The sequence below is a fragment of the Cheilinus undulatus genome, linkage group 1 (assembly GCF_018320785.1).
Source record: "Cheilinus undulatus linkage group 1, ASM1832078v1, whole genome shotgun sequence".
NCBI classification, from domain to species: domain Eukaryota; kingdom Metazoa; phylum Chordata; class Actinopteri; order Labriformes; family Labridae; genus Cheilinus; species Cheilinus undulatus.
The window spans coordinates 44,474,807-44,499,432 of NC_054865.1; the positions used below are offsets into that span (position 1 = coordinate 44,474,807).

The window sequence follows — 24,626 nt, forward strand, 5'->3', positions numbered from 1 at the left end:
CATACATCCTCTGGAGTGCTCTGGCAAAGTCAGATTCTTGTAAGATATTGGGAGAAATATCACTTTTTGGAAAAGGGGTTGGTATCTGGGTCACACACTCCTCTTTCAAGTTCTCCCCTGAGGTTTCTTGGCTGATTGCAGTTGTGTAAGGGGACTGAGATTGTTGTTTTTTCTTTCTTATCATGAGTGACACTGGAGATCTTCTTTTGTGTTTGAAATAGAGAAACAATCTCCTGTACAACAACCTTGTAGACTTTTGACTTTTTATATTTAATCTAAAATGCCTGTTTTATGCTGTGGGGTGCTTATGTAGTGCAATTTTTCAAACAAAATATGACACCTCAAGTTGTAATGTTGAAATATTATACAAAACACATGTTCAGTTTTTACAGTTAAGTGGTGCAAACAAAGCAAAAGTAAAACAGTGTTCAGAAAGCAAAATGCAATTTTCTGCATGGTTGCATTATTCATTCATATCTGCAGCATATGCTGTCATATTGAGTTAAATTTAACAGTGTATAGCATGGGTTGTGTAGGAATTCAGGCATTGAAACAAACACTATTGCCATGTGGTTTGGCTTAATGCTTAGTTTCCAGTCTTGCTTACAGATGCACTAATTAAGCAGCAGTTTAATTGTGCTCCTTCATAGACTTCACTGCTGACATTCGCCAGCTTACACCAGAGACCACATTCAACGAGTGTAAATGGCAGCTTTGCGTTTGTTGTTGTTGCTCTGTTCAGGTGGGGATAAGCAGGGAAAAGCTGCCTCCAAACAGCCAGCCGACTCCCAGCCCAACCAGAGTGCTGTCGCAGGAACAAGTGATTGTACGGCGCAGAGGAAGGAGGCTGTCAGATGCCTGGCTGCCAAGGTAGTCCAAAACACAAACGCACACACTCTGAGCTCTACCCTTGTGAGGAGCCTTGATTATGAAATTCTCAAACGGAGAGTTTGATTAGAGGATACACCACTGTCTGCAGACTACAATTGGAGCTCAATTCAGGGCATTGTTAGTTTTTGGAAACAGAGGGAAGCAAGCGGCCCCACTCTCTCGATAATTGTCATGTCGTGCCTTTTTTTGCTTTTCTGGATATGGGGGGGGGGTGCTGGACTCATTCTCAGTAAGGAGGATGAGGGGCCAGGCAATGAGAATAAGCTCAATGAAGTTTTTACAGTTTACTTCAGGACCTGAATAGTTGCATAGTTATTATTGAGTGTGGCGTTACCCTCTGAGACCCAGGACAAGAAGATACCTGATTATTTAAAGTTAAATAGCTTTTGAACCAATAATCACAGCCACCTTTTCCCCCTCTTGCAGCCTCTTACAGCCATTTTAATGACACTATCAACACCTTCTTGGTCCCTAAAGAAGCTTTTTGGGTTACTTTCCGGGATCTTTAAGGACTAAATCCACACCAGTAGCTTCAATATTGAAAGTCTATTTTATCCATTTTTAATCAATTTTTGATCGTTCCTCCCACTAGCTTAGCATGCTGTCCACTATATTATTTTACTACTTTGGTTGTCACATGGGCTTTGACAACCAATGGCAGGCTGCTTTGTTGTCGTGTCATGCTTTGCCACACTGTGCATGTCTTTACACCTAGATTGTAAAGGAGATGGCCTGAATATCTTACAATGGAGAGGAATAGAGACAGAGAGCCTGTGATGTGGCCCATTGTGTCACTGAAGACAGGAACTGCTTTGAATAATGGCCCTAATAGAGCCAATACAAGCAAGCGCAACAACTTTTTTGGTAAATTTGTTGATATTTTGAAAACTTTTTGTTGAAGAATGATTCTTTTTCACATTTTGGTCCCAAAGAGATGGGAGAACAAGTTGGTGAAAAGATAATATATTAAAGCCCAAGTTGTACTGAAAAATGGATGTTTAGAGCTTGTCTGTGCGCTACAGGGTTGGTGTTTTACAAGCTTTTTATTACAACAGGTCCAAGTGAGACAAATGACTCAAAAATATCTCAAAGCTCAAAGGGTTGAATTTACAAAGCCTCCTCCCTGGTGAAAGCTGAGAGAAAAAAGTAAATTTTGTAGAAATATTCATTCACAACTAATAATATCTCCTAGTCTATAGTTGGCACAGATTTGACAGCTGTGTAAAAATTTGTAAAAAAAAAAATTCTTTCTCTAGAGAACAAGAAATGGAACATTTTCACAGCCATTGCATCCACCAAGTAGATCTTCAATTTATCTAAACTTGAATGTAGATTAACTGCTAACTTATGTCTTGTAATGGACAGCTCTCCCAATGTAACCCTGTATTTATTATGCTTTACACTTAAGTCCAATGCAAAGCATAGTGTAATTAAAATTACTCTTATATCCAGAAAAATCAAACTTAGTTGGCAGCAGTGTTAATTTTGGTAGCTCTTTTACATCGTATGTTACACGAAAAAAAAACAAAAGAGACATTTTTAAATGGTTTAAAGTGGTTTATTTTATCCATTATTATAAACGATGTATTTAAAATGAGTTCAGTATAGAATAAGAGCAGGTTAATAGAGTTAAATGTTAGCTTAAATGTAAGTTATGTTTACAAAAACTTCCTAAAATGTGAAATTGTACATGATGCTTTTTGCCACATTCACTTAAACCACCGCCAGGGATGATGGGGGTCCCCAGTATCTGTCATTGTTATTTTGCAGGTCAAATGCTGAAAAGTTTGGGAAACCCTGATCTAGGAAGCATGGCTATTGAATAATGAAAATGTACTAATGAGGATAAAACATTGTGGTTCACAGTCACACCAAGTGTTATATAATAAAGGTTGGGTGTTCATGCACATATGCTGTAAGTTTCCAATTGGTTACATCTTGAGTTCAATACTAGCTGCTGATTGAAGTGCTCGTGTTTTTGCTAAGGTGTCTAAAAAATGATTTTCTTAAAAGTTGAGCAATTTTCTCAAATATTTTGGTTTCAGTTTGTTCTAAAATGTCTCCATACATTTGCCTATGTTTTTTCTATTGAACAGGATTCAGACGTTTTGAGACAACTTTGGCACACACTTTTCTCAGGTTTAAATTTTCATGCAAAATTTGCCAAACTGCCTCTTTAACAATGGAGAACATTTCTGCTCTCACTCTTATACTGAGTCGTCAATCATTTCCAACGATTCGTTCAATTTGTTGAATGTTTTCAGAAGTTTTTGATGTGCATGGGCGTCAGAACGTTCATCGTCTTGGACATCATCTTTGCCTCCATGAAATCTTTTGTGCCATTTAAACACACGTGCGCATGACATGCAGTGTTTTTATCCTCATAAGCAGTCTCGCTACATAATAGCCATACCTTGTAGACCACGTGGGCTAACATGTAGAGACAAAACCAGTCATGCTCACCACTGGGAAATTCAGTCACTAGTTAACCCAGCGAGCATATTTTTGGTTTGAAGAGGAAGCCAAAAAAACAGAGTGAGCATACAAGCTCCTCACAGAAAAATACTGCAACATGTCTTGAACCGGTGCCTTTTTGCTGTGAGATGACAGTGCTGACCCCTCCACCACTGTGCAGCCCTGTGTTGTCTCATTGATGAAAACTAAACATACATTTCATTACTTTTCATGATCACTGATCCTTTTTTAGCCTGTCATTTTCTCATTTTCATCATGGAAAAATGTCATTGTTGGACATTTTTAATTTCTGAAATGTATTTTTTTTTTTTTTTTGACAAAATTAATACTTCTTGGGAGATACGGTCACCATGGAAACTGTCTGTTCCATGTTCTCTGAAGTAAGAAATTGTATTTACAAAACCATGCCCACAGTTTTACAAAACTGCTCCCACAGTTATCAAAATGATGCCCACAGATTTCAAATCAGTGGGCATGGTTTGGGCATTGATTAGAAACTGCCCACGCATTTACAAACCAATAGTACAGATTTACACTTGGGACTTGTTTTTCCCAGCTGAACCTGGACTGCTCTGTAGAAACGGAACTGGTACGGGTTTTTTAAGCCGCCTCTATCTGATAGTTTTCTAGTCTTTGCAAAGTTAGTTTGGTTCTAGATGTAGCTTCAGATTAGTTGCACAGATAAGAGAAATATTTGATTATCATAGCTTCACTCTTCAGAAGTAAGTGGACAAACGCAAAATGTAGAAATTCCTCTAATCATCATTTTAATGTAGTTTTTCTTTCCCAAATAATTTCTTCTCTGAAAGACAAAGTGATTGCAGACCTCTGACTCACTTGCAGTGACAACAGACAAAAAGAAATTATGTTTGCTCATGTAGGGTGCCCTGAGATTTAACTTTTTTATGGCCCTTTTGTGAGCCTCATTTGTTTTTCTAGCACTTCTCTGACTAAATTTGCCTATATGGTAAAATAATACAGCACCAGCAGCACTACTGCATGGTCCTATGACTGTAACAAGCCTTCAGGACTGTCGAGGGATCAATACAGAGAGACAAACTGAACCCTAGTGGTTCTTTCATTTTAAAGAGCCACGGGGCTGCACATTAGTGACACTCACAGATTTGTAATGTCACACTGCTCTTGCTCTCTCTTTTTGGGCACATGTGGTACATGCTGCTGATTGCATCACATAGATGACATGCAAGCTTCTAAATTTACTAACTCGGCCTCAATAAGAGTTTCCATGGGAACTAGTCAGAGTACTTGTGATGATGCAGATGTGTGTTCAGGAGTAAAGTCATTGATAAACCACTTATATGGACCGCTCATGTCAAGGCTTGGACATGACATGAGCAGTCCATGTCAAGTCCAAGCCTTGACATGAGCGGTCCATATAAGTGGTTTATCAATGACTTTACTCCTGTCAAGGCTTGGACCTTATAGAAAGAGAGCACAATTGAAATGTTGTATATCTCTGTAAAAAATGCTCAGAGTTTGCAGATGAATACTATAGATCTTCAAGGAAAACAGCTGCTATGACAATATGGGGTTTATGAATAGTGGGATATTTCATAAAATTAGTATTTACAGGCTGTGTTTTACAGAGACTCTGGAGTTATTTGACAAATGAAGCTTCTACTGTTCAGTTTAATGAGCACAAACTCTGTTATGACTCATCTACCTCTGTGATTACAGCACATTTCCAAGTTTGTACCTTTCTTTTGAGTGTGTGGTGACTGTACTTGTATTTTATTGTGTGATGTGAGTCTTAGAGAATGTTTCCCTCATGCCTTTTTGCATTTATAAGGGATATGGACAATAACAATCAAAGAGCATCTGAATTTCTGCAGTAATATTTTTCCATCTTGCTTTTATTCCATTATTCAGCCTTTTTACAAAGTTTATACCCAAAAAATTTTCACCGATTTTCTTTATATTAGTTGTGTTTTACTTCATGAGAATTCTTAATGCTGCTGCAAAATGACAGAGAGTGCCTGAGATTTTCTTGAGTAACTTTCACGTTGTTTCCCACAGACACTTCACACCACTTTATTCACAACTATTTATTTAAATTTTAACTGAAGAGGACATTCTGTGACACAGGACTTTTATCAGAAAAATAACAACTTTTCTCCCTGATGTAAAATTCAACCATAACATCAAATCATAAGTTTAATGTTTAGTAAATATTCCCAAAATAGTAGATATTTAATAGAATAGAGTCTTCAACTCAAATTAAGAAGTACACAATGAAGGCAGAATTGAGCAGTACATCTCTGCCAAAGGTCTCAGAAGGACTGATAAGCAACACTATATGTGATGGACCAGGATGGACAGAGTCTTCATGTGTTGGACGGTGTGAATCATAGAGGGCTAAGATTTATCACTAATTGTGGATTTCTTACTCACCATTGTACTTTATATTCTTAAGTCAGCTGGTCTTTTTTAAGTAAACCTTGTCTTGGATGTTGGTATGCCTTCATTTATAAAGCCATTCTAGGAATTTCTAGGAATTATAATAAATAAAGAAAAAGACAGCTGAAACTTTATTTTACTTATTTGTTCATACAGCTCATATTTACAGCTGATATAGGCAGATTTTTATAAGCAAAATATCATTTGGAAATATCAGCAGAAGGTTTTTATAGCTGGCGATACCATTAATTAACTTTTTAAGCTAATACCTGCCAATACCAATATCATGCCGATAATACTGTGCATCTGCACCCATATTACTTAGACATTCAAATACAGGTGCATCACGAATATCATGAAAAAAGTTCATTTTATTCTTGTGATTTAATTCAAGAAGTGAAACTTCCATATATTCTTGACTTATCATTACAAGGTGAAATATTTCAAATCTTGATGATTACGACTTACAGCTCACAAAAATCAGCTATCTCAAAAGAGTAGAATATCACAAACCATCAGTCCAAGCAAAGGATTTATAATACAGAAATGCTGACCTTCTGGAAAATTCTGCTCATTTATGCACTCAGTAATTGGTTTGAGCTCTTTTTACACAAATTACTACAACTATGCGATGGAGCATGGAGCTCATCAGTCTGTGGCACTGCTGAGGTGTTACAAAGGTTGCTCTGATATCAGCATTCAGCTCGTCTGTATTGAGTCTGATGTCTCTTATCTTCCTCTTGACTTCCTTGGATCAGGTCAGGCCTATTGGCTAGCCAACCAAACACAGTAATACCATGGTCAGCAAACCAGTTTCTGGTAGTTTTTGTTTCACTGTGGGCAGGTGCCAAGTCTTGCTGGAAAAGGAAATCAGTATCTCCATGAAGCTTCTCAGCAGATGGGAGCATGAAGTGCTCTAAAATCTCCTGGTAGACAGCTGACAGTGTTGACTCTGGAGGTGATAAAGCACAGCAGCAGATGACATGACACCTCAAACTATCACTGTGAATACTGAGAACACTGGACTTTAAGCAACTTTTGATTCTGTGCCTCTCAGATCTTCTCTTAGACTCTGGGATTTTGATTTCCCAATGAAATTCAAAATTTACTTTCATCTGAAAACAGGATTTTGGACCACAAGGCAAACATGATCATCTTTTTTCACATTTTGTCCAAAATAATGAAACTGAATGTCTTTAGCAAACAAAAAAAATGGAAAAGAAGTGTTGATTTATCTCATTTTAATTTCCTATTAGACTCTTTCCATAGTTGAGTGGTAATTCTCTGATGGCTGTATGCACACAAATCTTCCCACACAGTGTCTTAGCTATGTTATTAAACATTAACACATGCACTTTGGAAAGAATAACCTTGCATTAAGACTGATTTCTTTTCTGTCACATATTTGTTACTGATTAACATGCCTTATTTAAAATTTCACAATATTTCACTATATTTTCATCTGATCCATTTACAGCTTTGCAGATATTCAATCATTTGTGAAGTAAACAGATCTCTATTTTTTCTATTCAATATCTCTGTCCTATTCCTGCCAGGTGGTTGCCTACCATTTCTGTCAGGCCGACAACACCTACACCTGTCTAGTGCCGGAGTTTGTCCACAGTATCGCCGCCCTGCTGGCCAGAGCACCACAGCTCACCCCATACAGAGAGTTGCTGGTACAAGAGCCTCACCTACAAAACACCCTCAGCCTTCGGTCCTGCGTTCAAGACCCCATCGCTGCCTTTCGAAAGGGTGTCCTAGAGCCCTTAGCCAGTCTGCGAAAGGGTAATGAGGTCTCCACACACTTACATTTAAAGATAAATGTGATATTTAACTTTAAAGACCTCTCAATTTTTAAAATAGTATCAGTTTTAAGGTGAAAAACTGTCTGCTTCCCTCATCCTGCAATTAAGGATCCGTCCACCATCTCCTGTGTGAAATAGATGGTTAATGACTCCATGAAGACCCCATAGATTATTTGACTCGTTTAAGGTCACTGATTTGAAGCAGTGTGAAGTGTGAAGCAGATGTTAGGTCATTTACGTAGGGAAATGATGAGTGTTATTTTTGCCCTGGTGAATCAGCAGCAGCCCACAGGATTTCAAGGTCACAAAATACTCCAGAGAGGTTGTGAATGTTACGCTTATATTAGTCAGCTCAGTTCCTCGTGATACAGTCAGTCGGCTAGATTGATGTGTTATTATGGTCAGGCACTCCACTGTCTGAGCAGAGGAGTGTTTTGTCTACTCTATCACTATTAAGCAGGTTAGGAAAAAAATGGAGAGCCCTTGTGCCTGAGTGTATGAGTCCTCACCAGCTGGCAGGGCTTCATTGACAGCTCAGATGACGTGAAACATGATGGATATGTCCTGTTACAAGCTCATAAACAACAGTGGCCTCTGGCCTCTTTCAGCACAACGTAATCAATATGAGCAGTTGGTGCTCTTCCCAGCATGCATGCAGTAGAAAACAAAGATGAACCCATTCTTAGCTACGAGAGGCTTTGTATAAATCTATCATAGCATCTCATTCCTTATTATTATGTACTCTTTTCAAGGCTGATCTAATAAGTCTGATCTTATTGTGTACCTTATCCTCTTCTTTCTGTCTTTTGCTCTTTGTGTATTCAGAGCGCAGGCTACCTGATGAAGACTACATCATACTGGTCGACAGTCTAAATGAGGCAGAATTCCACAAACCAGACTACGGGGATACTATCGCCACTTTCATTACAAAAATCATTGCCAAGTTTCCTGTGTGGCTCAAGCTGGTGGTCACAGTCAGAACAGGCCTGGTGGTGAGATTTAAATTAACACCCCTTTGTCTTCTTGTTAATTAATTGTCATTCTGGAATACAATTAAGACAAATTTTCCTCTTGAGTTGTGATAATGAGTATTCCTTGTTGTTTTATTGATGTCTCAAGTCATTTATCTCATTATCTGGAAATAAAAGCTCTGGTTTTTCAATCATAGGAATAATGTATCTTGCTATCTCAAGATTACAATGCTTGTTTTCATGTAATAACAGGATAACTTTCTGGCAGTAGCTTGTCCCTGTGATAGGGCAGACAACGAAATACCGTGCTGCCATTGCCAGTACAAATGCAGGTCAAATATGCAAAGTCATATGCAAATCTGCATATGAAGTGAGGCATTTCTCCACAGTGAGCTCCCTTTCAGTATTTAAGTAACAGAAAAAAGATTAAATAGTGCAAACATGCATACAAGGTGAAGCATTTTTACAACAGTGAGCTTTCTTTTAATGTTTTAGTTACTGTAGAGAGATTAGTTGTTGAAAATGTGTATATGAGGTGAGGCATTTTATCCCAGTGAACTTTCTTTCAGTATTTGAATCAAAGTTAATAAATAGTATGTTGCAAATATGCACATGAGGTTAGGTAATTTATAGTTGTGAGCTTTCTTACAGTGTTTGGGGTATAGTTTATAGTTTAATTATTGCAAACGTGCATATAAGGTGAGGCAATAAACACTTTTTTAAAAGTTTTACAAGAAGGGCTGCACACAAGAGTTTAACAAGTTATGGGAGTCCTTGCCATGGCAAAGTATGGGAATCCTCAATTAGAGACTTAAAACCAGACAAGTAGAACACAACACTTGAATGTAGGCCGAAATCTCCAATTCAATAAAAAGTATGACCCTGATCAACCCCTCATATTACGTAAATCCCATGGACGTAACCTTCCATCTTATGTCTTAGCTTAGCCTTCTGCAGACACATCAAAGTGTAATGTTGTGCTTTTACAGTCATGGTATAGACATTGTGGCATTTGGCAGCTTGGCTCTCTCTCGTCTGATGTATTTTCTCAATCTGGTTGCTAATCCCAACAAACAGCGGATGCATCTGTCCAACGCTGAAGCCAAGCCTCCAAATGCTGCATGGATTACGCCCTGAATGGATGGTAATACTACTGGGACACTGCTAGGAGTTTGGAGCTTGACAGCCAGCCAGCCGGTTACATAATTTGATTACTGTTTGGGAATACACAAAACACTTTTGGGGTCATTTTCCTCGTGATAAATTAGAAGTCAGTGAGCATTAAATACCGATATTAAAAGATGAAGTGTTCAGCTATAATTGAACCCTCTGAGCACCCATGCTCTCTGATTGGATCATCAGTCATCCTTTCATCTTTTTTAACCAGCCATTTCACATAAAGAGCTAGCTCTGGTATAGCAACAAGGATATTCGACGTAGTGTTGCAAAAGAGTCCAAGAAAAAATGTCAGTTGCATGTTATTGAACCAAAATGTCAGTCTTCCCTAATGAGGAGCTGGGCTGCATTAACATGTATTTTTTCTTCATCAGTCATAGCTGGTTTTGGCCGGTGTGAGCAGTTGAGGATGGTGAGAGTGGAGATGAAATGTGACTCTGAGAGATGCCTGTGAGCAATGTTGGAGCTTGAGTCATTGTCACACTATTTACTGTACTGTATCCCATGGCTCTGAGTGAGTCAGAGGCAGCAGCATCTGAGGAATGGGTCCTGATTTTTTTGCTTTTAATTTGTCCTAAGATAATGCACCAAAGACATGCAACACACTATTCTTAAACACAGAGCTTGTGTCTGTTTTAGTGCCTTTGTATACCTTGAAGCACTTAAACTATATCATTCTCTCACAGGAAATCACCACCCTTCTTCCCTTCTCTGGCATCTCCCTGGACATCCTCCCAGACAGCAGTGATCTGGGAGCTGACCTCAGTGACTACATCCATCACCGGGTCAGCAGCAGCTCCCAGGTCGCAGCTAACGTCACCACACCGACAGGCTCTGCTCCTGATCAGCTGCTCCTCAGCAAGTTCAGCAGCCACCTTTCTACACGCAGCCACGGCTCCATCCTCTACCTGCAGCTCACCCTGGATCTGTTCCACAAAGGACACCTGGCTCTGAAAGGAGGAAACTACCTGGTGGTGCCTGTCTCCCTGTCAGAGGTTGGATATATAAAGCACACAAAAGGGTCATTTTTAACTCAGGAATGCTTGCATTGATGAGCAGATTATGCTACACAGTATCCAACAGACACCCTAAGCAGACACTCATCAATACGTTTTATCGGCTCCATTTTTCAAGTAATTTTCAGGCATTTTCTTAAGATTTCACCGCATCCCAGGATAATAAAACTGGTCTTGCCAGTAAAATTTGTATCTCATTATCTCAATATAACAACTTCCATGCTGCCATTATTCACACTAATGAGGTAAGTTAGGCCTATTTCTGCTTGTTTTGTGCTTCTGTATCCCCAGGGATACAAGATAAATAGTCTAAGACTTCAAAAAAAAAAAAAAACTACCAGCATAGACTATACTTGTAGTCTTGGGAAAATGGAGTACATAAAATATTTGGATGCATGTCCACTTAGGGCCGCATTAACGTCCACATTCTTATTCAGCTAAGACACTGGGACGTTCTGTGTTATTGTTCAAACAAGATGTGAAGCCCAGGAGTGGAAAGTGACTAATTATATTTACTTAGATAAGTGTAACTGAGTAGTTTCTTTGGGTACTTGCGTATTTTTGAGTACATTTCGAAATCAGTAATTTTATCTCTCCTTACTCAGAGTAACTCTGCTTTTACTTGGGTGAAATACTCATTTACTTTCTCCACTCCTGTTGACTACACAGTAGCACGTAGTGAGAAAATGATTCCACATTACATCTAGGCACGAGTTTTGAAACCTGGTGCCGAGGTGGTACCAGTACCAACACATCTCATACCTACCAGGTCGAAATGAACACAAATTTCGATACTTCACTTCAGTATCCCACCACACCACCATTTTTATTTATCTACTTCAACCACAGTAGGAAAATGATTTGTTTAACTTGCAGCCTTGTCAGCAATCATCAAGACAACATGAAGTTCTGCCAGACAAGTGTAGTGTAAACATCAGTACTGAAGTCAGTAACAAGTAGGACTAAATGCTTTGGAAAAAATAAGTAATTGTGATTATCTCATTCATATAGCAAATGCAGTATGAACTGTTGTATTGAGGGGAATGATCATTTTTAAGCCATTCTAATTTTTGACAAGAAAATAAGGAAAGCAGGGTTTAGTAAACAGTTCTAAAAAAATGACTTTTGAAAACCAGCAGGATATGTAGAGCAAAACATCTGTGCTAGAAAAAAATGGATTAAACTGGTATTTTGACACATTTCAGGCTAAAAAAATATTGCTCTTTCTGCAATTTGACAATTGCAGTTTAACATATTGCAATTTAATCTAAATTATGTATTTAATTAATTGCCCAGACTAAGAATCTACTCAGTACTCAGATGTTAAAGTAAACTTTCAATCTAATACTTTTTACTTGAGTAGATTTACAGACCTGTAATTTTACAGGCAGTAAATTTTAGCTAGAGTTACAGTACTATTACTCTAGTTCAGCAGTACTGTTTTCTTTCCAACTCTGGTGAAACATCAAGGCAAGCAGAGTAGTTCAAAAAAGATAAAGAAAAGCTTCAACAGTTTAAAAGATTTGCTTCAATTACAGTTAAGGCAATTTAAGTATGAAAAAATAAGCTTCTGTGAGGACAATTTGAAAATGTAGCCTCTGTACATTGCTCTTCATTTTGTTTTCAGGAGGTTAAATGAACTTATATGAAGTTTGATTTTAAATAATGTAATGAATGAAAGTGATAAATCATTGAAGCATTTTGCTGAACTCGGTAATAAATGTTTAAAATATTTGCCAAAATATTTCCCAGCATAAAATCATCATTGTAATTCAAAAACAGACATTTGAAAAGTTTTGCTAAAAAGATGAATAAATGTTTGAGATTGATATCAAAGGGAAAATAGTTGAAAAGTTAGACCAAACCAGGTAGTTGTAAGCTATCGAAGTATCAGCTATGCAGGGCTGGTCTGGCAATCTGGCACACTGGGCATTTTTTCAGGAGGAATAATGCAGGACGGTATGATCTGTCCATGTGCGCCAAGTGCCAAGTCTTAGCAAGTTCAGGTATAAAGCTGATAACAATTGAACAGAAAATGAGTATTTAACACCTATTTATGAGAGGCTAAAGGACCAGGCATTCACACACTGGAGACTCCAAAAAGGATCAACGTTGGCAGACATGTTTCTATACTGCACTGTTAATAATTTGCTGGAAAAAAATAAATTATCACAGCAAATACAGTGTAATACTGATGATTATACAAAATCATGGATCTTGATGGATGTGATCATGTTTTTGGACTAAATATTTGACTGGATTTAGGTTGTGTGTGGACTTTTTCTGATGCAGCAGAACTGTTTTTGATGGATTATTATGATCAGGAGAGTACAGGAGAGCCTCTAATGTTGAGCTGTGTAACTTTTATTATTGTTTGTTGCCTGATGGATGCATTAATTGTGGCTGCTGTGGCTGTTTTATCCTGGAATGGTTAACATGGTCAGAATCATGAGAAACAGATCTTTCTGCCGGTTTATAACATGCAGTATACTTAGGAACAGTCATTTTGTAAATAACTGAGTAGTTTGAAAAATATATTTGCAAATCTTGAAGAGAATTAATGCATGACTCTGGTAGTACTGGCAGAAGATGTAAAAACCAGTAATGAACCACAGCTGTAGGTAAAGTGTTTCATTAAATTCACCCACTCTGCAGCCTCATGTGAAGCTGTAAAGACATTTCACCTCAGGTGTATTTGGACCCACCCCCTTCTACCTCAGTTGGTCCTATTCACAGTCCAACACTTAACACTTGTCACTCATCCCGGCGAGCCGTCTACCGTGAAATGACATCTCGCCTGAAGAAGAAGCAATCAATGTCCACAAAATCCCCACACGAGGTACACGGGCGACAACCATTGTTCAGGCATGTTATTCTTGAGAAAAAGAGAGCAGGTCTACTCTTGCACACTTTTCAGAGCAATAGAAGATAAAAAAATGACAGGATCAAAGACTTTATTCAAAGTGCCAAAAATAGTCCACAGTGACTCAAGTCAATGACAGATGCATTTTAATGTTTCATAATCGTCAGTGTAAAATAGGACAACATAATGAGAGAGAATTATTATTCTGACAAGGTATAAAAATGTGATGATTAAATTATAATGGATGTAGAAAAGCATGCATTAAGGTGTGCTTAAAATGTGTACGGGCAGGTTGGGGAAACTAGTAGCCATAGAAGTAAAATATAGATCTTTAGTGTAGATAATGCTAATTTTTGAAGGTTAACGCTACATTATCCTTACATACCTACTTACACTATTGATTAACTTTGCATCCTTGTTCACTGATAGTTTATTACTGCTCTTTATTTTCATATTGTTCTGGATATAATGGAAATGTCTGTCATGTTTTACAAGAAATGAACCTCAAGGTCTTATTGATAAAGGTTCAAGTTTAGGACAGTGACATGTCTTAGTAGACAGAAGACTGGCAGGCTTATTTATGAAATGTATTTATTGAAATGATGTAAACAGATCACAATAAAACAATTATGCAGTACTGTGGAAGCTAGTTCAAAAGCATATTTCTGAATGAGTTTATTTATACTTAAAGAATTTAAACCTCAACCAAGTGAACTGACGTACTGCATGGACTGCTTCTCATATCTATTGGATATCATTTATTTCACATCTATCTAGGCAACACTGTATACACAGGATGTGAATCAATGAATACTCTGTCTTATTTATTACAGGCCAAGCAGAGCTTTTGATAAAGAGCTGTCTGGTTATTATTATAGCTATAGCTGCATCCATGCTAATCTCTTCACCAACAACCGTGTTTACAGGCCTGCAGTACAACCAAACCACACCCATAATGACCTCCTCGTTCTCACCAAAATGGTGCTAATCGGTCTGGTCATTCGCTGATTGTGAAAGATTCAGACTGAAGCTTTACTATATGGATCTGCTTGCTGACAAACAATCCATCAGCTTTACAAGGTTTACAGAAAAACTATTGGAAAGAAAATTGTAGTTTAGTTAATATCAATCAGTCAATCAATCAATCAGTCAAACTTTATTTATATAGCACTTTTCATACAAGACAATATAGCACAAAGTGCTTTACAAACAGACAGATAAATTAAAAGAAGATAAAAGGAAGTAGGACCCAAACCCACTCTGCCCAACCCTCTAACCCACCCACCCCACGATCCATACACAGTACTGGCAAAATGCACCATAAATAAAAGACACTAGTAGAACTGGAAAATGTATGTACCCAGTACGCTCTGAGGAAATGCCATCTTAAAGGTTTTAAATGAGTAAACACTGAAGGTTAGGTTAAAGTGTAAAATAAAAAATATCATCAAATAGAATGAAAAGTAAATTCAATTGATAAAAAAAAATAATAATAATAAAAGGGTGCTGTAATGAGAATAAGGACACTGAAAGGTAACACAGGGCAATATGCTCAAACAGGGAAATAAAACACTTGGGGAAAACTTGGGGAAAAAAAATAAAACAAGAGGATAAACTACTAAAAGATAATTCTGAAGTTAAGACAGAATAAGACTAGAAAAGCACTTGGAGAGTGCAGACCTCCGCCTTTAGCCCTATCTCCCAATATTGAAGAATCATTTTAAAAAAATCCTGGATCCAGACAGTGATCCGGATCACTCCCAATATCTAATCAGTTTTTCCTTATGCCATTTCTGACATTTCCTGAAAATTTCATCAAAATCTGTCCATAACTTTTTGAGTTATGTTGCTAACAAATAAACCAACCCTGCTGATCACATAACCTCCTTGGCAGAGGTAAAAAAGGAAGAGAGGATTTCTTGCAAACTACTGTAGAAAATATTGACATTTGAATGTTTGCATAATGTGTGAAGAGAACATCTTGTTGCAACAATGTTACAATGTTATTTAGTAGACGCTTTTATCCAAAGTGATGTACATTCAAGAGTAAGTACAACACAAGCAAAGATCTAGAGAAGAAGAAACAACGTTCGTAAAGTGCCATAAAGTGCTTAAAGTCCATTTGGACGCAGTTACTGCCATGCAGTGTTAAAAGCAATGCACATGGTGTGTAGATTTTTTTTTTTTTTTTTTAAATAAATGAACATCAGAAATGAAACAAAAAAATATCAATGTGGGATCTCTCATCATCACCATCAATTAAATTGTCTTCACAACAACTAATGACCAAAGTACCAAGTGCTGGGACACTCACAAAGAGCTGGGCATAAAACCACCAGAAGTAGAGCAGGAAAGTGCGAGCCAACTTTAGTTGGGAGACTCATTCTTCCACTTGGGACAACAGCGGACAATAGTCCAGCTAAGTGTATAGTGTCCTCTAAAGAGCTGGGTCTTAAGCTTTCTCTTGAAAGTAGAGAGGGACTCTGCAGATCGAATGGAGGTGGGTAAGTCATTCCCCCGTTTAGGGACAACAGAAGAGAGAGAGATGAGGCTAGTGACTTAGGAGCCTGATGTGCTTGAAGTACCAGGCGCCTTTCGCTGGATGAGCGTAGTGGGCGAGAAGGAGTATAGACCTGGATTAGGGACTTCAGGTAAACAGGAGCAGTTTTAGTTTCTGCTTTGTAGGCAATGATTAGAGTTTTGAATCTGATGTGAGCTGTAACTGGAAAGAGGAGTGACATGAGCTGTCTTGGGTTGGTTGAAGGCCAGGCATGCTGCTGCATTCTGGATCATCTGCAGAGGTTTAACTGTGCATGCAGGGAGGCCTTCCAGTTATGAGTTTCAGTAGTCAATGCGTGATATTACAAGAGCCTGTACCCGGAGCTGTGTTACATGTTCAGGGAGGGTCTGATCCTCTTGGTGTTATAGAGGGCAAATCGGCAGGACCGAGCTATCAAGGCCACATGAACTTTGAAGGTTAGCTGGTCATCATGACACCCATATTTCAGGCAGACTTAGTGGGCATGGATTAATTTGACCCAAGCTTGATAATCTGTGATTGCACAGTGGGATTGGCTGGAATGATAATAAACTCAGTCTTGGACACGTTGCGCTGAAGGTGACGTTCCCTCATTCATTTAGAAATATCAGCAAGGCAGGATGAGATCCGAGCTGAGACAGTTGTGTCATTTAGTGGAAAGGATAGGAAAAGCTGTGCATCTTCTGCATAGCACTGATAAGAAAAGCCATGGGAGTGGATGATTGCACCAAATGAGGTGGTGTACATTGAGAAAAGGAGGGGACCAAGCACTGACCCTTAAAGGGATACACTAACATTTTGGCAAATTCGCCCATTGCCAATAATCCTATAGTCTTAGTAATAGGTTCATTTCCTTTAGTTGTCGGTACAAGCTGTTTCTAGATCTGGGGGGACCGATACACCAGCTGCACAGCTAACGCTATGTAAGCAGACGGTATTTTTAGCTTTTCCTCATCAAACTCATCAAATACACAATCCAACAACTCCAAAATGCTCTCAGGAACAAGTTGTGACCTGCCCTTTCACCACGCTATGAAATAATAATGTAATTATGTAACATTACGACACATGAAGCAAATACTCAGAACTATTTCTTGAGTAAACCACTAGGCGGAGTGTCACAGTGCAGCAGCCATGTCTGGAGTGTAGTTCCAGCTCTGCATTTAACTTTACACCATCTCCATCTTTTAATGTTACAGAATTATACATTATTATTTCATAGTGTTGTGAATGTGCAGGTCACAACTTGTTCATGAGAGCGTTTTGGAGTTGTTGGATTGTGTATTTGATGATTTTGATGAGGGAAAGCTAAAAATACCATCTGTTTACATAACGTTAGCTGTGCAGCTGGTATATCGGTCCCCCCAGATCTAGAAACAGCTTGCACCGACAACTAAAGGAAATGAACCTATTACTAAGACTATAGGATTAATGGCAATGGGCGAATTTGCCAAAATGTTGAGGTATCCCTTTAAGGCACCCCTGTTGATAAGTCATGCAGTTTGGACACTTCTCCCTTCCACAATACTCTGAAAGAGCTCCCTGTGAGGTAGGACTTGAACAAGTGGAGGGCAGACCCTGAGATACCAAGTGAAGAGAGGGTTGAGAGGAGGATTTAGTGGTTTACTGTGTTAAAGGCAGCAGACAGATCCAACAGCAAGAGAGCTGAGGACTGACCAGCTGCTCTAGCCAAACACAACAATTCTGTTACCGAGAAGAGTGCAGTTTTATCTCTGCTTCAAAAAAATGGTATTAAACTGTTAAATTTTACCTTTATTGAAAGAGGAGGACAGGGGATAGAGCTGGAAACAGGTGAGAGCATGAAAGTGCCACAGGCCGGAGTCCAACCCGGGCTGCCTGTATTTATGGGGGACACCATAAACCACTAGGCCCCATTAAACTGATACTTTGACACACAGTTCAGGTTAAAAAAAAAGACATATTGCACAGTCTGTGATCTGAAAATTGCAGTAAGAAATGTTCCAATTTAATCTAAATTTATATTAGTAGCTGAGCCCTAATTGGAATTTGTGCACCTCTGGTTTAAGAGGCTACAACAAGACCACAAAATGTTAAGAGAGAACAACATTTTCCATGCATTGAGCCTCTTAATTGTGCTGTCAACATGCGCTAGGTTGATGTATTTTTATCCTGTGGGAACATACCCCCTGACCCCCCTAGAAAGTTTGGAGTCCCTCCACCGTAGTCTCCTAAAATCCTGAGGGGAACACTGATTTACATATTTGAATCTGATCAAGTTTTGCCAGTGGTTTACCAAACTCAATTCATTGACAAAAAACATTGCAAAAGACATTTAGATAACAAACAGGCTTACATATGCCTTGGATTTTATTCCACTTAAATAATTTTGATCCCCTTGATACTATAAATCAAAATAAATGTACATTAAAAATGATCATTTCTGGATTTTTCTCCTTAAAATCTTGGCAACACAAAGTACTAATCAAAATGATAAAAATGTGTGCCACATACACAGAGCTGCTTTCCATCCCAATCACACTGATCATCACTGATGTGCATTTACAAGTAAACACATTTGCACTGATTAATAAGTTCAGTTGTAAATCCTTATGTAATGTTACATTAATCAGCTTTCAGTCTATTTTGTGCTGTATCATTGGAGTATACTGGACTTAAATGCTTTTAATTTAAGAAAAATATAACCCTACTGAAGTCTGACAACATAATTAGCATCATGTACTAACTGACTGTGTGATTATCCATCAGGTGTACCTGCTGATGTGTCGTGTGAGCTTTCCGGATAAAGAGGTCTTTGAACGAGTGCTTCCAGTGCTAAATGTGGCACTGGCATCTCTGCACCCACTGACTGATGAACAAATGTTCAGGGCGCTCAATGCAGGCAGTGTGAGGGGGGAGCTGGAGTGGAAGGACTTCCAGCAGAGATTAGACAGTCTGGCCGGATTCATGGTAAGACTCTTGATGTGACTGCAAGGATTGAACATAATGATTGAAGCTCGTGTCTCAGAAGTTTTCTAAGAAACGCTTATTTTTCAACAACGGCTAGAGATGTAGAGGTAGTCTCTTCAAAGAATTACATCATCTGAACTGACTATTAAAGGCAGCCTTTTAATGTGAAGTGATGAAATATTTTTTATGATCATTTTGTATTTAAGGTGAAACGCAGGGATGGAACACGGATGCTGTGTCACCCCTCCTTCAGAGAGTGGCTGGTTTGGAGAGCAGATGGAGAGAGCAATGACTTTCTCTGTGACCCAAGGTGAGCAAAAGTCTCTTAGAGCACAATTTGTTGAGATATAGTACTGTGCAGAACTTCAAGCATGTTTGAGCCAAACATTGAGGCTGACGTAAGGCGTAGATTTGGTGAGAAAGCCCACCTAAGGGGATCCATCAGGTAGGAAGGAGGATTGATACAACCCCGGTAGTGCTTTGGATGTCCTTGCATAAACCATGGGCATGGGGAAAAATCTGTTAAAAAACATAACAAAATCCACATCTTTACAGCTTAGTGAGGGGTGGATGTTGCAAGTAAGCAGGCCTAGGGTACTATCTGAGCAGGTAGTAGGGTTGCTACAAAACCTTGTCATGATATAGATGTCCCAAGGACCTGAAAACCACCGGTGTTCTCCGTATGTGTTGAAAAGGCCTGTGCAAAAGAGGTGTCGTAGAACTTGACTCTTGCTAGGCCCCACGGTGAATCCGCCCTACGTGCCTAAACTTATGCACAGGATTGTATATTCTCCTTAAATGAATCTAACTGAGGAAAAAGTTCACAAATGGGGCCATTTCTTATAAATAACCAGCGTGTGAATATCTGCAGGAGCGGCCATGCTCTCCTAGCCTTCATGTTCTCCAGACAGGAGGGCAAACTGAACCGGCAGCAGACCATGGAACTGGGACACCACATCCTTAAGGCTCACATATTCAAGGTAGCAGAAACTGTGATACTATGAATACAAATTATATTAAATCTAACTATGATTGTTCATAAAGCTCTTTTGAATCTCTTCCAGTCCCTAAAGGCTAGCCATGATCCTTCACATTAATGTATATAACTGCATAAAAACACTTAAACACATCCACAAATAAGAGTGAACCCCAGTCCCTATCAGCACCCACACATATTAGCTCTGCACATATACATTAACACCCACGGTACAATGAATATTGTACTGCTGGCATGCACAGCTCGTTCTCTGTACATAGTGCTCCACTCTAGGGACAGAATTCAAATTCTGCTCCACAGATCTCATCTAAGCAAGCTTAATCTCTCTGTTTCTGTGTGACTCTGTCTGAATCCATCTGTGTTTCTCTCTCACTCTCACAGGGTCTGAGTAAGAAGACAGGTGTGTCCTCCAGCGTTCTGCAGGCCATGTGGGTAAACTGCAGCACAGACAGTCTGTCCGCTGCACTGGCCTCCCTGAGGAATCTGTACACACCTAACATCAAGGTGACACACAAGCTCTCTACATTCAAAAAAATGCCGAAATAGATGACTTAATAAAAGAATATCAAGGAAGACAGAGTGGTATTTTTCTAAATATCAGCACAAAAGTTAAAGATGATCACTGTTTAGTTTTAATTTTATTTGTATCAGGGGCATTGTACAAAATAACATTAGTGTCAAGAAGAGACAAGGTGCCATGCACCAGATTTAGTTTACTAGCTTATTTCTAATAGTCCCTGGGCAGACAAGGGGTGTGCACACACAGTACCACATCTAATAAGAGAAGAGGACAAAATACAGATATTCAAACCTTATGCACAATTATGTCACAGATGTATCAGTAATCGAGAATTCGTCAAATTAATATTGACAAGGCTGGTTCCTTAAATCCACTGTTTTGACTTTGAGTCAGAAAATGTAGAAAGTTTTTGCACAGTTCCAGATTATTTGGGAGATTATTACGTACTTTAGTGCTGTGCAGAAATTCAGAAAATACTTTCATAGTCTGTATAATAGGTTTAACACAGCTGTTCTACAAGCTTCATATTTTAGTTAAAATAAATAATGAACTACAGAATATCTTTACTGTTAATTTGATCATTTATTTGGCTCTGCAAAAAAAGACGTAGTTTAACATCTTGATGAGAAATACACTGTTACATAGCAATATATAAATAATTCAGACAGAAATTCAGACAAATTAATTTCCCCTTGGGGGATTAATAAAGTTATTATTATTATTATTATTAATAAACAGTTTCCTGTGCTTTTGTAACTTCATGTAAAATGCAACATTAGTTTGTTAAATCAATTGGGGGGGGGGGATCAGGCAATGAATGATTTCTGCGTAGAGAAATGCATGTTTGAGCTGTTCATGACAATACCAAGTGTTCAAAGTGCAAAAATATAAACATATGATTCTTGAGCTACTTTTATGTCCTGAAAGTAGTGAAATATTCAGGCAAAACAACGTTTTAAAAACTCACAGAGAAACAGCAGCAGACAGGAATTTAAGAAGCCTCTGTCTTAAGCCTGGCTGAGCAATTTCCTCAGCTGATGTCTTCCCAGTCTCACTCGTTGTGATTGGAAATCAGTGTCTTTTAAGGATCCAGATAATTTGGCTCAGATCAGTAGAGCTGGTTGGTTGCCTCCTAAATGGTTCCTCATATGGTCGCAGTTTGGCTTTTTAAATGTGGATTAAATAACAACAAAGGATGGAGGAAAGGAAACTGGCACTCAAATGGGAGCTAGCTACTGTGGCTCACATTTAGGAGCACGGGCTCTTTTCTGAATGACACATCACTTCTCGGGCGCTTACTCCACAAGGTTTATTAGGATGATAGTATATCAGTGTTTTCATTAAAAGCATGCCTGTAACAAAATGAGGACATTTTTGTATGCTTGAGGGGCTTAGCTAGCCTCTTAGCTCAGTACAAGACTCCTCTAGACTCTAAACTCCCTTGACCTGGCTAGACAACAATAGATGCTAGGAGGCTGGCAGGACTGAAGAAATTGTGATCGTGATCACCTCCACACCAGTTAATTTGGTTAAACTGTGAAGAAAAAAATCACTTTTTGTGAAGTGTAGAGACTGTACTCAGTGTATGTAAAAAGAACTCTGATGATATTTGCAGTGTGCAGGTCCATTTTGAGCTCTAAAGTACTAACTTTAAACCATTCCTATTCATTCCTTATGGCTGTCCCCAAATCCCTAACCCTTAACAGACATTTTAGATCATGTGATTGCAAAAAACATGCTGCTCCCTGTCTGACTGCATCAGCGATTTGAGTCTTTTGGAATTTGAGTCCAGATTCAGTAACCTGAACCAAGTGAAACAGGGATATCAGTAAAGCAGGTTTTAAAAGAGGGTTGATTTATGAAATACTGAAAATTTTATTTAAGGCCTTTTAAAACAAGATTGCCTTTACCCATTTATCTGCTTGAAACATCCAAAAACCAGCTGTTTGTAGTTTGACACATTTACTAATTGCAGGATTTGAGCTGTGATGGCTCAGTTCAGACAGCTGCGCCATTCTAAAAAAGACTTGTGTTGCAAATCAGCCATACACTTATTACATTTTCCCCCTGCAGGTGAGTCGTCTCTTGATGCTCGGTGGTGCCAGTGTGACCTGGTGTACGGAGGTGATAGGACACGCCCCAATACTGGCTGTCCACGCTCACCTGGGGCACGTGGAGATGATAGCTCTGCTGCTTGAAATGGGTGCTCCTGTGGACGGGACCACTGACAGCGGCATGACGCCTCTCTGTTTAGCTGCTGCTGCAGGGCACACTGACATCGTCAGCCTGCTCTGCAAGAAAGGGGCCAAGGTCAGTGTCATTTCTGAGACAAATGTGGCTTTGAAGAGCGTGTGCAGGAAAATTATCGCAGATAAATCAGGTTTAGATGTATGACAGAAAGCTCTGTTTCATAGTACCTTCACACTGCTGATATCCTGAACTGCCCTGGTTTTACATCACCACAGTTTCAAGATCTATTTTTGGGAGACAGATGACATAAACAGGCCCGATCTAGGCCAGGGTATTACAGACAGCAGCCAGGATCAGGGTTATAAGTCCTCTCGTGTCCCCCTCTGTGCCAGGTGGGCCATGCTGATAAGAGTGGCCAGTGTGCTCTGGTCCATGCTGGGCTGAAGGGCCATGCAGACATCATCAACATCTTGCTGGGCCAGGAGTGGGGAGCAGAGATCCCAACCGATCCGGCGCAGCAACACCACGTCAGCGAGACAGTGACGGGGAAAGCACAGGCTGCACAGCAGGCGGTTACAGCTGCAGCTAGTGTGGGACACACGCAGGTACGTATCAGTTCAACGTCCTAATGACAAACACATTTTTGACCCTGCAGAGATTGATGCTTTATGTAGAGTGTGTTGTCTGTCCTGCTTGATGTAGACGATTTATGAGATGCAGTTTGCTGTGGTCAAGGTCTGTGGGTGCTTTGTGTTTTCTTTCTGCACAGCTAGTCATTAATACAGAGGACTGTGAAATTGTGTTTTTTCCTGCAGGTGGTGAAGAGCTTGCTGGACTTGAAAGATGAACAGCTGGCAGTGCAGATGGACGCTCACGATTCTCTCTGGGGAGAAACTGGTACATTTCTTCTATCAGTCGGATAAATTTAGCTTTCTCACCTCTCTCGGCCCATCCATGTGGTCCTAGAGTCACGCACAGGATTTTAGGGGTCAGTTTAGGCAACTTTGAATGAAGAAGTTCTGAACTCAAACAGAAGATTTTAACTTGCAAGGAGCTGAGGGAGCACAAGAGACGTGGTCACCAAATTACCAATTAAAGTGTCATGATTTTAGGATGCTCTGGTTGATGTCAAAAAGTTGATTCAATTATACATAGGTTTTTGTTTTTTGGGAAGAAATGGAGCTGCATGTGCAGCATCTAAAAGAAGCTGTTATTCAATTGTAATACTTTTACTGTGATCGTAGATGCGATAGTGCAGCTTGCAGAGTGCTGTTAGGACCATTTCCTGACAGCATGCAGGATGAAGCCAGTATCTCTGCCTTCAGCACCATTAGAGGCTAATTCTATTACACAATCCTTTCCAGTGCTGAGACAGAAAAAATGGAGGCATGAAACATCCTCTGAAAAATTCTCAATTGTATTTACAACACAGTTACTTCATGTTTAGTCTTTCTATTTCCTAGACAGTCCATTTTCCTGCATAAAATAATAAATAAAGGATATATGTAGGTCTTATGACTTAATTGGAGAGTTGAAGCATTTTCATATAGTCAAAGTAAAGACAGAAGGTCATGTAGTGTATTGGTTGCATCAAAAACAATGCACAGAGTCACCTTAACCACGGACTCTCAGGCAGCTTTTTTATAACATTTTCTTTGTCTGGCATATGATTTTCTTAAAAGCACAATTGATTTGCTCACTGAAGCTTGCCATCACATGAAACATGATGACATTCATCAAGGTTACTTGGAGGTGAGAGGATGGCATCGATACCTTGCCTCTGTCCCAAGCCTCCAAACTGGCTGATGGGCTG

At 39.2% G+C, this 24,626-nt stretch overlaps 1 protein-coding gene across 1 annotated transcript in view; it reads left to right on the top strand.

Moving 5' to 3' along the window:
- Positions 1 to 24,626, top strand: part of LOC121508351 (protein TANC1-like) — a 60,853-nt gene that overhangs the window by 25,404 nt on the left and 10,823 nt on the right. The window contains exons 10-20 of the mRNA XM_041785146.1: positions 743 to 870; positions 7,341 to 7,572; positions 8,418 to 8,584; positions 10,426 to 10,734; positions 18,906 to 19,106; positions 19,313 to 19,416; positions 19,978 to 20,086; positions 20,485 to 20,607; positions 22,697 to 22,933; positions 23,206 to 23,418; positions 23,629 to 23,710. Coding sequence (XP_041641080.1) covers positions 743 to 870; positions 7,341 to 7,572; positions 8,418 to 8,584; positions 10,426 to 10,734; positions 18,906 to 19,106; positions 19,313 to 19,416; positions 19,978 to 20,086; positions 20,485 to 20,607; positions 22,697 to 22,933; positions 23,206 to 23,418; positions 23,629 to 23,710 — 1,905 coding nt within the window. The remainder of the gene's footprint in view (positions 1 to 742; positions 871 to 7,340; positions 7,573 to 8,417; positions 8,585 to 10,425; positions 10,735 to 18,905; positions 19,107 to 19,312; positions 19,417 to 19,977; positions 20,087 to 20,484; positions 20,608 to 22,696; positions 22,934 to 23,205; positions 23,419 to 23,628; positions 23,711 to 24,626) is intronic.